We start from the raw sequence: 14523 nt of genomic DNA, 5'->3' as shown, positions 1-14523 counted from the left end.
AATAATGGTCGATGCAAATGTTCAAGTATAACAACAAGATAACCAATAAAATATAACAACCAATAAAATATTAATAAATTAGCAAATACACCAAGAAATAATCGAAATGATGCTGATGCTCCATGGGTGAACAACAAACCAAAACAATTATAGCAAAAAATTCTGTTCGCATTGTTCGTATAATAATGTGTATAGTCCATGTAGCTACAATTTACTATAAATGTACGTTTTGTTGATGTCCTTTTTGGGTAACTGTTTAGGATACCTTCCGTTATAGTAAATTTGCTCTTTAACATCATTTAACAACAAAGTAACTAAAAAATAAAAATGGAGGGCTCATGGAGGATATGCAATAATGTGTTATTAAAGGGACGACTGTTTTTTTTTTTTTAAACCCGTTAGGGAGCAACCTGATAAGACGGGTTTAAAGGAAAGGGGCTGTCCTTACCGCGCCCGACGGACCCAGCCCCCTCTGTGGAGCGGTGCACAGCATGGAGAGGGTTAATGGCACTTGGAATTTCCAAGCACATCTGTCAGATTTTTAAGCCAGTGACGCGCTGAAACCAGCTCGGAGGAAAGAGTGAAGAGAGAAGGGAAGAGGGAAGAGCGAGAGATAAGAGTTGGTGAGGAAATCAATGAAGTGACAGGCTGGGAGAGCGGCAAAAAGCGGAGGCAAAAAATCACATGAAGGAGGGAAAGGAAGCGAAAAAAGATCGGACAGGGGATAGGAGAGTGAAGCGATCTCGACCTAAAATATCTAACGACGAAAGGGAGCACTGGGTACGCAGGCGATTATTTGGCGTCTCGTATTTATTTCTCGGGTGTTTCGAATCCATCTATCCTTTAAAACCTGGAGCTGAACAACTGCGTGTTGCTAGTGCGGCTAGCTGAAGGTGAGAAAAGCTTGAGGGAGTCGAAATACTAGGAGGCTGAGGAAGATGCCGAGGACGAGCGCGGATACTCCCGTGTTTTACAATGGACCATAAGGGATTTTTTTCCAATTAGACATCGGTGTGTGTCATTTGGTCTTCGACGCGTCTACAAATCCAAATAAACACCTACCTTCTGGTACTTTGCCACCGTTCATCCCCTGCGCGTTGCAAGGTAAGGAAGCCAAAACAAGCTGTGATCTCACCAGCAGGATAATTAATGCATATTGAATATTCGCATAAATTACCAGAAGGACTATAAGGGGATACACGTGTTTTTACTGTAAACAATCTGAGCGTCTTTACTAAATGATAAAATAATGGTTTTAAAATGCTACATGCGCGATTGTAGTTGTCCTAAACTGCATGGGCTTACATAAATATCGATGTGTTTATAATCTTCAAACAATGGCTCAAAACTCAAGAAAACAAGTGAAAATGCAACATCGAAGGAAATGTTAAATGCTGGTCGAGTACTTAACTGTTAAGTGCACATCGTGCTTATACTGTAATTTACATATAGGCCTACAGTAAGAAAAAAAAACTTTTTTTTTCATTTACACAGGCTGCCAAGCTACACTGGTATTTGCCAAGAAAATGAAGAATATAGTTTAAGAAAACGATTCTAATACTAACATATAAGCAGTGCAATTACTGGCACTGTTGTGCCGCGCGAAATCTGATTTAGATTAAGGTTTAAGAAACTGGCATGATTGACTGACCAGCTGACTGACACCCTGGTCAATCAGTCATTTATCAGTTCATGAACTTGAAAATCCATTTAATGAATAATCAATAGATCTATATTTAAGTGGAGCTGGGGAAAGGCAGACTGAGGCACTGAGACAGTGGGGCAAACAAAAGAGGTATTCATCACAGAGCCAGAGGAACCATGGACATCATGGGGGAGATGTCCGTGCACGGCCACGGAGAGCTGGCGCACGCCGAGGACGGCAGGGCCATGCTGCACGCACGGGATCTGAGCACCGCCTTCCCGCGGCCCCCGCTGGGGGGGTCCTCCATGTCCCTGGAGGGCCATGAGCACAGACCCCCCGGACTGGAGCACTCGCTGTCGTCGCTGAGCTATGGGGCCGAGCCCCCGGGCGGCTGCAGCAGCACCTACACCACGCTGACACCACTGCAGCCACTGGAGGAGAAGTTCCACCACCACCACCCGCACCCGCACCCCCACCCCCACCACCACCACCACCACCACCACCACCCGCACCCCCACTCCTGCCTGCCCGTCAGCAATGTCATCGGCAGCTTCACGCTGATGCGCGAGGACCGGGGCCTGGCCGGCAACTTCTACAACACTTACGGCAAAGATCTGGCCATGCCGGCGAGCCTGTCCCCCCCGACTGCCGGCACCAGCGTAGGGGTGGTTCCACATGGGTATGGCGGCATGGGAACCAACCCCGGGAGCAGCCAGAGCCTGCCCGGCGGTTACGAGGTCCACTTGGGTGGTAGTGGCGGTAACATCTTCTGCAGAACGGCAGAGTTTGTGCGTGAGATGTCCCCCCAGCCACTGGGTGACACGAGTCACCAACTGAGCAAGATGGAAGTCTCCCAGCATCCTCCACATGGCCACCAAGCGCCCATGTATGGGCACCCCTATCAACAGCACCCTCTGAGCCGGCGCACCTCTGCCTCGCCTCTGAATGAGGACATCTCGCCCGGCCTCCAGGTCGGAGGCAGCGGAGGCGGCGGCGAGGAAATCAACACCAAGGAGGTGGCCCAGAGGATCATCACAGAGCTGAAGCGCTACAGCATCCCACAGGCCATCTTCGCCGAGCGCGTGCTCTGCCGCTCCCAGGGAACCCTCTCCGACCTCCTGCGCAACCCCAAGCCCTGGGGCAAGCTCAAATCCGGCCGCGAGACCTTCAAGAGGATGTCCCGCTGGCTGCAGGAGCCCGAGTTCCAGAGGATGGCCACGCTGCGGTTGGAAGGTAGGACGCCCGAAAACCACCAGCCTCGTTAGATTTCTGTGATTTCAGGGCCGAAAAGTATAACTCACGTTTAGCTGGTACGGGCAACTTAGTTGTCTACTGTGTTGCTTCACTCTCCCTGGCTGGTGACCTCAAATGCAACCGGTTGCATTGTCCAGCCGACAGCCACCTTTGTCCCGACCCAAGTTATCCCCGTGTTCACTGGGATCGTCATGCATGCTTGGGCTGACCAGTGATTCCCAACACTTTCATCTTGAAAAACTGAGTCACATGAGTGACACATTTCATTGCCAGGTAGGACAGTAGTGACAGAGAGGACAGTGACGTCAAAGCACCATAATGAGATACTGTTACTGCTTGTACACTATGTCAACCAAGGTGAGACAGTCCCATGTATTTATATAGTAATTACAGCCCAGGTCCCTGTAACAAAATATCAGGAAATGTGTGTACTACAGCAAATCAAGTATTTTAGCATAAGCCATAGTTAATGATGTTTCAATGTGTGTATTTTTTTTTCTTTGACAAAGATAAATGGGTAATTGGTGTATTTACAGAGAGCAAAATTAGTAGCATTCACTAAAATAAATGCATTTTAGTTCAAACAACTGCAAATTTTGTTTAAAGTAATTTCTCCCTTGATTGATGACTCCAAAACAATCTGCAGGTCAATAGACTTTAAATAAATCATACTTGGTTATAGAAAAGTTACCGTATTCCCTGAATAAACACCTGGAACCTTACAGACATCATAACTAGTCCTTCTTATCCTGGGAAATCAGAGAGCTGTCATACTCTATGACAACTACGGCCTTAATGTCAACTTGCAAAAAAGAGAATATTTGTTCAGTCGTTTCAGCAGCTCCTGTGGAGTCGGCCATTTCTGAGCCTCCAGGTTCTGTCCTCCATGTCCTCTCGATAGCGGAGGCCTGTGAGGCACTGCACCACTCAAGGGGCCTGGGAGGGGTATCCAGTGTGGAGAGGAGGGCAAGGCCTGGAGAAACAGTGAAATATGAGAATCGCCCAGAGGGGCTGGCGTCTGTCTCGTTGGCTGGCAGGCTGATCGCTTGCCGGTGCACAAAAGGCCGGGGCTGGCCTGTGGCGGTCCTGTGCCGTGAGCTCGAACCCGACTGGAGAGGTGGAGCTGCTGGGATTTTTCATCTGTCGTTGAAGGGTAGGCAGTGTCTGGCTTCTGGCCCAGCACAGGTCTCTACATCCACCATTTCCGCCATCATACGACATTTTTACGAGGCGATATCAGGCCCATGTTGGGTATAACCCTAACCCGCATTACATCGGACTGCGGTCTGCACGCCACCTAATCAATCGAGGCAGCCTCCCCGTCATCTGTGATTGACTGCCATCCTCGATCCCTTCCACCTCACGTACAGTCACAACTGCTGTTTCTGTTTTTTGCTTGCAGGCTTATAACAGGGCAGCTCATTAAATGGTACTCTGGATGTTGTAGTTTTAACAATGAGTAAAAACCACAACATGTAAGACTCTGATATACAGGCATTTGTTGTACAAGGTACCCATGCATACATTCTAATTAATGTTTGCCAGACCCAAGTTACACTTCTACACACTGTTTTTACTCAGAATTCCTTGGATGTCTTGGGGGCTTAGATGTAGATCATTCGGGGGCATCGATTATTTTTTGAGATTTGCAGCAAAAATCCTGGGTCAATCGTCTCCGCGGCAGGAGCGGCACGGCGGCCAGCTGCGCGAGTCTCCCTCCGTAACCCACTTTCCAGGAGGGCTGCTCATGCTGGGCGACCCCCTTTTGTTTAATTACCAAGCGCTATTGATTTCCCTGGGAAAGTGCCCACACACACCTTGCATGCGCCAAGTGAGCCCGGCCCGGATTAGCATGCGGGGCGGCCGGTCCTCCCGGTCCACGGGCGGCCGGGGTCTTAACCGCTGGCTGAGTTAAAGGGGCTTAACGCTGCCCACTGGCCTGCGAACGGGGGCCCCGCTGAGGCCACCTCGGGTGTTCCCGTTTGACGGCTTTACCGCCGTTGCCACGGCAGTGGGAATCATCATCAACTGTGGCCGTCTGATTGGCCAGCGGCTTTAGAGTGACGAGGATCCTGGTCAAGTGCGATGGCAGGGCCGTGTTTGGACTGCGACTGGGGCAGTCCGAGACCCAGTGACAGTGGCAGCGGGCCTGGCTCTGGTAGCGGTGCAGATGTAGTCGTTTTCACTGACCGTCCTCATTCAAGCGACGACCGTCAGTGTGCTTTGGCCCTCACACTTGTAGTTACTACTAGAGCAAGACTAACAATGGGCATCCCATAAGATGATAAGTTAGGCACCATAGGTTCTGCTGTGGTTGAGAATTATTTTTTATTCGTCTGTGAGCAGCGCTGGCGGCGGCAGTGAAGGGGTTAAGCTTCCATCGGTGGGGCGAAGAGTCTGAGCTGCACAGATTTAATCAATAATTTCTATCAGCCCATGGCCCGAGACATCAGTGGGGGGTGGACGAAGGGGTTGGGGGCGGGGGGGGTTGGGAGCTGGAGGTTGGAGGGTGGGGGTGGTGGAGGGGAAGAGAGAGGTGGTGCATTGGGGCTGGGCTGGGGGGGGGGGCTGGGTTGGTGGTAGCTGACTGGAGGTTAAGGGAAGGGCTTTCGATCACGTTTCTCCAACACGAGACAGGAGCATACATCATGATTAGGTGCCATTCCCACTATCATAAGGAGCCTATGGGGGGGTGTATATGTTGCCCTGTTTGTACCCCAGCCCGGGCGATTTATAGCATGGTAATTGGGGGCCTTTTACAGATGATTACAGCATAAGGAAGCATTTACTTAATGGCTGCTGTTATGCTTGGACAGGGGATGAGAAGCGAAGGAGGAGAGGCTCCGTGTTTCAAACCGTCAGAGCTGAAAGATCAGCTTCTGATACAGTCACTGTATATTTATACAGTTACTATATTACATTCATTTAAGGTTATTTTGCTGGGTTACATTAGACGAGGAAAACAAGTACAATTTAACAAATGGCAAATTGGACTAGCTACAGTCATTGGAACTGCGCATTTGTTAATAATGAGATACTAATGAATTGTTTGTTGAGGTGCAGTGTGGAATTCACTTAAGTGTTCACTTTAAAAAGCCACGTGGATTTTTAAAGGGAAAATAACCGAGGAAGAAACAGTTTGCTTACATGCATTACCGTCAAGGCATCTTACTTCTCCGAAGACTATAAAAGCACACTGTTACTTGAGGACTTCTGCTCTAAACTTAATTAGTAGCCAGTTAGCTCGCTCACTTAATTGCCCGCGAGTGTGGTTCTGCAATTGACTGAGCCGCGCTACAGTGATTAGGCTGAGCCACGTCCTGCTTTGGGTGTCTGTTGTGCCAGATTCATAGGCATGCGGCATTGATTTGTTTTTATCCCACTGATCGCGCGTTTTGTAAAGTATATCCTTGCAATACGATTATTCCTTCTAGTGATATCCTGTAAGGCTATCTCCGATACACTGTATCGACTATATGTTAATGCCAACGGTCGTGAACACCAGAAGATATCATATGTCTTCCGTTTTATTTTTCACTCGTTCGACTGCGATCGGGGAAAGAGCAGCTGATGTCAGTGCGATGCGTGGGAGTTAGTCGAACCGTTTCCCCTCACCACATAGCTGTAATTAGCGTATCTTAATGACTCCTGTGTGTCTGTCAGAGTCCAGTTTGTGTCTAAAAGCACCTCACTGTCAGCACCAGAGGTTCGCCTCAACTTGATTGGCCAATACTGTAGTGACAACCAGTAAGAACCCCGGTGTAAAATGATGGATTTGCCCATCAGCGTGTTGAACGCTGGAGAAACACCAGTCCGCGTTCTTTTTATTCACCAGCAGGAATATGGAATCGAAAAAAATGTATTTCTACATTGGAAGCGGAATACTGCCATCTGGTGGACACCACGCACATAGCCATTTGTCTTCCCTTCCATCAGCAGAATAAACCCTAGTCAGAGCTATTAGGTAATGCTGATCAAGACCTTTCCGAGAGTGCATTTAGGTCAGCACTGGAGCAGACAGAATATACAAGAGTCCAGTGAGCTGTGACTGCTGTGCGGACTGGTTGGATTCAGCTCATCTCTCATGTCGAACGTCTCGATGGCAAATAAATGAGCGACCCTTGCTAATGATGTATAATGATAAGGGGTGAATGATATGTTGTATTGGGGTTGGTTAAGGGCAATGGCCACATGAGGACGCTGTTGTAGCAGGAACGGGGTGGGTGAGTGAGTGTGTGTGGCTGAAGGGCGGCTTGACAATGGGAAAGGTGTGTGTACAATGTTCACTACAGAAGGTCAGAGTGTCAGAGTAAGCCATTCAGACATCATTGCCGCTACACAGCCTTGGTTCTCAACAAATGTGAGACCCACCACCCCTGTTTTTTCACATTTTGTCACACAAATTCACTTTAACACTCCCACAGTAAAATTACCACGCATCACAGCAGTTACCGCGATGAATCGTACAATCATGACACATTTGGATGAACACTAATAGCTAGCAGGTTCACCTAAACATGGGGAAGCTTACGAAGGTATCAAGGCCATAGACTGAACAAATGGACTGTCTACTGTCTATTGGCCAATCCTCAGCAGTTATTGACCAATAGTAATACAGAAATGATTATAATCACCCTACAAAAAAATTTGACTATGAGAAATCATGTGGTGAAAAACCAGTTTTTTGATAATCAGGAAGCTCCTGGACCTTTGTATTTAACTGCTTAAGCATATCTGCATGAGGCGTAACCTATTGTGGTTTCACCAGCCTGTATTCGTTCTGCTGTTGCTATTCTGTTATCTTCATCGTGGTCTGTTCCTCTCCTTCCTGTGTGGTTCTGTGCTGACCCGTCGGCCTCCCTATGTTTTCGGACCACAGCTTGCAAGCGGAAGGAGCAGGACCAGGGCAAGCTGGAGCGGAACCAGGGGCCCAAGCGCACACGGCTGGTGTTCACGGACCTCCAGCGACGCACCCTCATGGCCATCTTCCGGGAGAACCAGAGGCCCACCAAAGACCTGCAGGTCACCATCTCCCAGCAGCTGGGCCTGGAGCTCACCACCGTCAGCAACTTCTTCATGAACGCCCGTCGCCGCAACCTGGACCGGTGGGCCGACGAGGGCCGCCCCTCCTCCACAGGGTCCAGCGGCTCTACTTCCGCGGTGTCCTGCAGCACAGCATGACCGGAGATAGGGGCGGGGTGTTGGTAATGGAGGGTTAAGTGACCAGCCAATGGGATTAACTCTCCCAAGACAAAAGAGAACTTTGCTTTCTTCTAAAACCTTCTTTTTAAAGACCATCTCAGCACATGCAAACCAAAGAAAGTCACCCCTCACTGAAGGGGCACCATCAGATGATTTTTAAGGTCATCTTAGACTTTTGACAAAATGTTCATCCAAACGAGTCCTATTGACTGGCATTGAGGAGACATGATTGCTGAAACAAAGTTGTCACAATTTCACACTATGTTGTTGTTGGGGGGGGGTCTCTTGTTCTGCCCTGGTTTCCTGTGCTACATCAACTGTCACCGAAGAGACAACTGAGAAACAGACACACTGACTCCCTGACAACTCACAATCCTTTGATCATGTGACTTTTGGTGGCTGTGCTTCAAAACAAAGCCAGGCACCTTGATGACTTCAGCAGACACCAATTATTTTTCGAAGATCCAGGCCGCAGTTAGACCCAAGCAGAAGGCCGTTTCCTCTTCACTGACCTTCCTGTTAACCTCGACCCTCCCCACCTTTAGATCTGGAAAGTCGTGCCCTCAGCTCCTGGTTTTTTTTAGCAGTATTATGAGGTCATGTCTGCATTTAACAGTACCAAAAGATGACTTTCTGCCAGGACTAAAGCTGTAGGGAAGGAAGATCCTCCTTGCTTCTTACATGATAGACAAAGATACAGCATATCGGCTATGTGATATTATGCTACTGAATTACTGAATTTGTTTTCCTTCTGTGGTCTGGGATCGATGGACAGTTTATCGAAGCTTCTGTCTAAGGTTCTCCCCAGTCTGGAGGAAAGAGGTTCCTTCATCTCAACCTACAAGCACATAGTTCTCTTTTCTAGAACAAAGATTTCTCTGGATGGCAATGACAACCATTGGCAACCATTTTGGTATTCTGGGCAGTGTTACTTTTTTGTTTGTTTTTCCGACGCATGTCCTTGTAGCCATTTTTTAAAGGAAAGGACTAATTCTGGACTACTGAGTTAGTATTTATTACAGTATTTATGTATTTATTTCTTGTTTTCCTTATTTATCAACTTGTCTGTGAAATTATTTATTTGACGATGTATATGTCTGTGTGAAACTATCAGATAGACTTTTCCAGATGGGACCTTTTAGCTGTAGAATCCCATCCTTATACCAAAGAAAAAGCCAGTGGTCCCCCCCCCAAAAAAAATGTACACCCCCCACCCTCATCACCCCTCCACAAGTGATCATCACTGGTGATGAACACGCCCCTGTTTAACGCTAGTGCCAGTACACTATTTAACTTAACCGAAATATTTTTTATGCAAAATAGTTCATATAGCTTACAGTTACATTTAATAGAGGTGGGTTTTTACGGGAGCAGTTTATTGTCCAGCTGCAGTGATTTCCATGGGATGTGAGCCCTCGCTCACGTGTGACGCGTCCGTGCCACTTCAGTGTCACTGGGAGGGGGGGCAGTAGGGGCGTACCGGTTCACTGGGTTCCCAGAAAGCCATTCGCTCGCTGTAGGATTCGTCCTCTTGCACGTGGCCATGACGCCCATATCTCATCTCGCAGCTGCACACCAGCAGCTGGATTGTACTGCGCGGGAAAGCCAGCGTGCTGAATGTCCACAGAAGAGTCCAATATAGAGGGACAAAAAGATCGACTTGAATTTAGCTCTTTGTGCAGCTTCGGCACTGCTTTTAGGGAGAAACGACATGCTGGATGCAATTGACAACAATTACAGCTGCACTGCAGCACTGGAACCATTGCAGTCGCTCAGCAGTGAACAGGGGCCTGGGGGTGCAGCTAGCCTCCTGCATTTGACCAGCAGTGCCCCCCGCCTTTGTTTCACAGCACATGCTTAAGCTGGCTCTCGTCTCATACATTTTGGGGGCGGGGTCTCAAGGTCGGCAGGGGACGTGCAGCAGGTGCTTGAGGTGCAGACCATGAAAGGGCCATCGACCTTTGTAGACTTCAAAGGCAGTAGAGGACACAGGAGGAGGATTGTTCCTGCCTTTTTTTTTCCTTGACCCATCTCCTCTGAGCATGTCTGGTTTGAGGCCTGTGCTCTGTCCTATCTGGACACCCCAGGCTTTCAAAGGGGTGAGATCAGAGGGCCGTGCAAAGTGGGGTAGGCTGGGGGGCAGAGGCTTGGGAGGGTGCTAATTAAAATTTTATGGTTAATCTGAGGCGCACTAAAAGAAGGGAGGGGGTTAAATACAGAGGCTGCTTGCTGTAGGTTAGGGAGCCGAATCAGTCCACCCCCATCCACGAGCTTTCAGGCCTGTTAACACCAAAAAGGCACCGGCCTTTCTGCCGCTTGATTTGTCGCCTCGTTTGTCGAACACTTTGCCGGGATTCGCACATCGGCGGGGAGACGTCAGTATATCAGCGTCGCTGCTGATTTCGTCCTGCTAGACGGTGCTAAAATACGTCACGTCTGGCAAGGTCATGGCAGCCTTTAGGAGCGGGGGAGGGGGGAAAAAAAATCAATATTCCTACAGGGAAGGACGTTAAATATTTCCTGTCGGCCCTTTAAGATTTGGCGTGTGACAAACAGTGGAGGGGACCTCCGGTGTCCTGCTGCTGAATTATGAGAAGTCTTGACGTTTGACCAAAGATGATAGTGCTGCTCTGGGGTGGCCCTGTGGAGCCAGGCGATGCGATGGGCGTAGGGCTCCCACATCAGCACCACAACCCCGAGACCCAAAGCATCAGAGACCCTGCACCCAGCAATACTGGTACTGTTAATATTTACAGGTGTGCGATTCCTGCGAGTATCTGCCTGGCTGTGCTGGTGTTGCCTCAGTACTCCATAGAGTCTGTTTTGGAGAAGAAAATTTAACAGTAGAACCCTGAAAAAAAATGGCTCATCTAAATCCCACAGGAAAAAACAAGATTTAATCCACTTAGGAGAATTCAAAAAATGAATTCTGCCCAGTTTCATCATGTAACTAACTCCCAGTCATTAACACTAAGACTGACAGAGCCTACACTAATCCAGGATTAATGTTTGATGCTCTCTACCTGTCAGTGGGCCCCATCCTATCATAAACCATTCCAGCCGTTTTGTATTTTTGTGTGGGGAGAGTTTCCTGTCTACCTCAGGTGTTTTAGAGGTGTGGTTGACACGCTACTGAACCAAAGATTCAACCCCCATTGACCCCTATTCCCACCACTGTCCATGTACCTCATAGTCTGTAAACACTATGTGGTCGAACCGGACTGCTCTGGTCCACATAATTTACAAAGACTATTCATCCACAGAAAACCACTCATCTGGTGCCGGGCAAAGGGACTGGACTTGAATAAAAGCTGGTGAATTCAGCTCCCCTCACAATTAGGCAGAATTTGTTCCTCAACAAATACGTCCTGTTTGATGAGCTAGCCTGCATTGTAACACAAACTTTGTAATCACCCCCTTTCAAATTTAAAAGACCAAATAACACAAATGACAATCGGAGCAAGAGGATGCTCATTTTCTTTTTAATTTTTTTTAGTTATTCCACCAGAAAAAGTTAACATAAGTCAGATAAGACCGATGTAGAATAATGGAAAACAATGAAATTAACATGGGACTGACTGACACAGTGTGAATATTATTACTCTACTGTACTCTACTCTACCCTAGAGGGGGCAGTGTGTGGCTCAGTGGACTAAGCCTCTGTGTGTGCAATTGGATGGTCATCGGTTCAACCCCAGCCTCAATGCATCTGCAGGTCCTTGAGCAAGGCCTTTAACCCCCGGCTCCCTAGGTGATGCTATGGTTGGCTGCCCTTCATGGCCAACTTGCTCTCAAGTTGGGGGAGGTGTAAAAGAGAATTTCCCCAAAGGGATTAATAAAATGTCGATTATTATTATTACTCACTTATTCCAGTACTGTAGCAGAGACAACTAGCAGTTTAAAATTCAGAAAGTTTGAGATGTAGTAGTTGTTTACCCCATTGGCATTCAGACACAGGCAAACATAAACACCACTGACAGTCCCAGTTGTCCTCACAAACCAAATCCTAGTACTGGCCAGTGTAAGGTCATGCACCAACATTAATGTGTCAGTCTGGCTGCCTTGTTTTTGGATGATAATACACTTTCTGGGTAACCAAGGTTACCATGCATTTGTGAGTAGCTTAATGTTCTGTTGTATTCCTGACTGTTCATCCTCATCTCTCTCTACCCCCCAGCGTAAATTGTGAGCTTTCCGTCTAAATCTCCGACTGTTTGTCCCCTTGGCACTGGACTTTCAAACTAATGAATGTGGCTATGTAACCAAAGGCTTATTAATCATTGTGGGACATTTTGTACCGAACAAGGAAATTCTTCAAATACCTCATGTGAAATTGTTTGTTGTGATGTTGCACTAAACTATTAAAATGATCTGTAATTTCGTGGAATGGCAGAAGTTTTCTTGCACCAACTTCATTTGTCTATGTCTAGTTGAATAGATAATGCAATACATCTTAATGTAGCAAGGAAGGTGTCTATGGAATACAGGATATGAACAGCAGAAATAACAGCAACTCCAAGATTGTCACGTCGCGTGCAGAACGGATCGGGGAAGCAGGCGAACGGACGTCAGGGATCGGGGAATACGGGTTTTAATGACAGAGCACAAAGCACACCACAATAACGTCAATGACCGAACTCGGGATACAAACGGAAACGCGGACTAAATACACTGAACTAATGACAACAATCCAAAACAGCTGTAAAACACTGGGATTCCACATGAGGTTAACGAGGGGGCGTGGCACACATTAGGATCGGACGGAGCGGGGTGTGACAAAGATGAACATGTACACAGACGATGCACATGTGGTATGTTGGAAATTGGTGTTTTGGTTGAGGTTGCTTTCTAGGGGTTGTGCTGAGTGACTATAAATGGGTACATGTTGGAGTGTTGGGGATGGAGGCAGAGTTGTTTTTTTTTATGCCTATTGCAAAGTTTTAGTTAATTGGTGTAATGCCTGATTGGTACACTAGGGGGAGATCACGAACATGTTCCTCATTCAATAAAAGTTTTCGAAGAGGAAACATCGCTGGTGATTTTTTTGTGATTTTTCCTCTCCCCTATTCAGGGAGACAACATTTGGAGGCACCGCTGGGATTAAGCTTTTCAGATTTCAACTGAATTCCCCAGACGACTTCTGAGCTAGCTTATCTCTTTTACTTTATTTGGAAACACTGCTGTGAGGAAGATGCTACTGCGTGGAGTAGAGCTGGAAGTTGAGGGTTGGATTCACATTCCTGGAGGTCAGTCAGAGATTGTCCAGTATTGTGAAAACCACTCGGTTTAAAGTCTGTCTCCACATAGTAAAGATCCCCTTGCTCTGTAAAAATGACCACGTTGGAGGCTCTGCAAGAAGAGATAGCAGGAGAATTGCACATAATGACCAAAGAGAGTCTACTAAATGTTACTGATTTTCTTGGAATATCAGGAGAGAGAAGGACAGCTGTGATAAGAAAATCTCGTATTTCTCTAATCACTCACATTTTGCGATACCTTGAGAGAGAGGAGATGAAAGAATTAGAAGATGAAGGTATGTCTGAACTGTTACTATTAAAAGACAAAATTGCTGAACAAGTCCAAAATATATCACCGAGATACCAACCAAACCCACTAGCCTTTAAAATTGTTGGGCAAATGGGTGAGCCAGGTCAGAGAGACAAATTAACTTTTTCCAGTTTAGCCCATCAGATTGAGAATGGTTTAAAAAGGGGATACCCAGAAGCAGAGATCGTTGATGCTGTTATAAGAGCCATTTCCCCAGGCTTACAGTTGCGTAGCTACTTGGAAGGAAAGCCCAATCTTACACTTCCCAGTCTTAGACGCATACTGCGTTCCCATTTTCAGGAAAAGAGTGCGACAGAGCTATATAAACAGCTCACATCTGAAGCACAGAATACTAAAGAGTCCCCTCAGAGTTTTTTAATGCGGGTTTTAGACCTTAAGCAAAAAGTACTTTTTGCATCTCAGGAGTCTGAATCAGGACTCAAGTATGACCCTGCTTTAGTTCAAAGTATGTTCTTGCATACGGTGCTTACTGGGCTCCAGAATGACAACATCAAGACAGACATGCAGCCACTTTTATTGGATACAACTACTTCAGATGAACTACTATTAGAAAGATTAAACACTGCTTGCACAACTGAGGTTGAGAGAAAGAACAAGAGGAAATCCAGTGCCCCTCAAACAACTTCATCTGTCCATGTAGTTCAGTCAGGGGATGCACAGCCTTCCAAGTGACCTGCAAAAGAGACTGTATCAAAAATACCCTCTGAGTTGATGAAAGAACTAAAAGAGTTAAGGGCTAGTGTAGCTTCGCTGAATAGCCTCAGCACTGAAATTACTCAGATCAAGGAGAAAATGCAGCAGCCCTTTTTCTCGTCACAATCCAACACCTTACCAACCAATAGAGAGCCTGAAAG

General features: G+C 47.1%; 1 protein-coding gene across 1 annotated transcript; it reads left to right on the top strand.

Moving 5' to 3' along the window:
- Nucleotides 1–1821: 1821 nt before the first annotated feature.
- LOC111860679 (one cut domain family member 2-like) lies at nt 1822–8670 on the top strand. Its single transcript, XM_023844581.2, has 2 exons — nt 1822–2878; nt 7779–8670. The coding sequence occupies exons 1-2, from the start codon at nt 1822–1824 to the stop codon at nt 8078–8080; spliced, it is 1359 nt and encodes a 452-aa protein (XP_023700349.2). The 3' UTR covers nt 8081–8670.
- The last annotated feature ends 5853 nt before the right edge of the window (nt 8671–14523 follow it).

This window comes from Paramormyrops kingsleyae, chromosome 23 (assembly GCF_048594095.1).
Source record: "Paramormyrops kingsleyae isolate MSU_618 chromosome 23, PKINGS_0.4, whole genome shotgun sequence".
In the NCBI taxonomy this organism is placed as follows: Eukaryota; Metazoa; Chordata; class Actinopteri; order Osteoglossiformes; family Mormyridae; genus Paramormyrops; species Paramormyrops kingsleyae.
Note: the sequence above shows the minus strand (reverse complement) of the source record. Positions and strands in the feature narration are given on the sequence as shown.

Excerpts from the sequence above, each read along its gene's own strand:
- LOC111860679 (XM_023844581.2), top strand. The coding sequence starts at position 1,822 with ATGGACATCATGGGGGAGATGTCCGTGCACGGCCACGGAGAGCTGGCG. Across the intron at positions 2,879-7,778 it reads GGCCACGCTGCGGTTGGAAG|CTTGCAAGCGGAAGGAGCAG; the intron begins GTAGGACGCCCG and ends TTCGGACCACAG.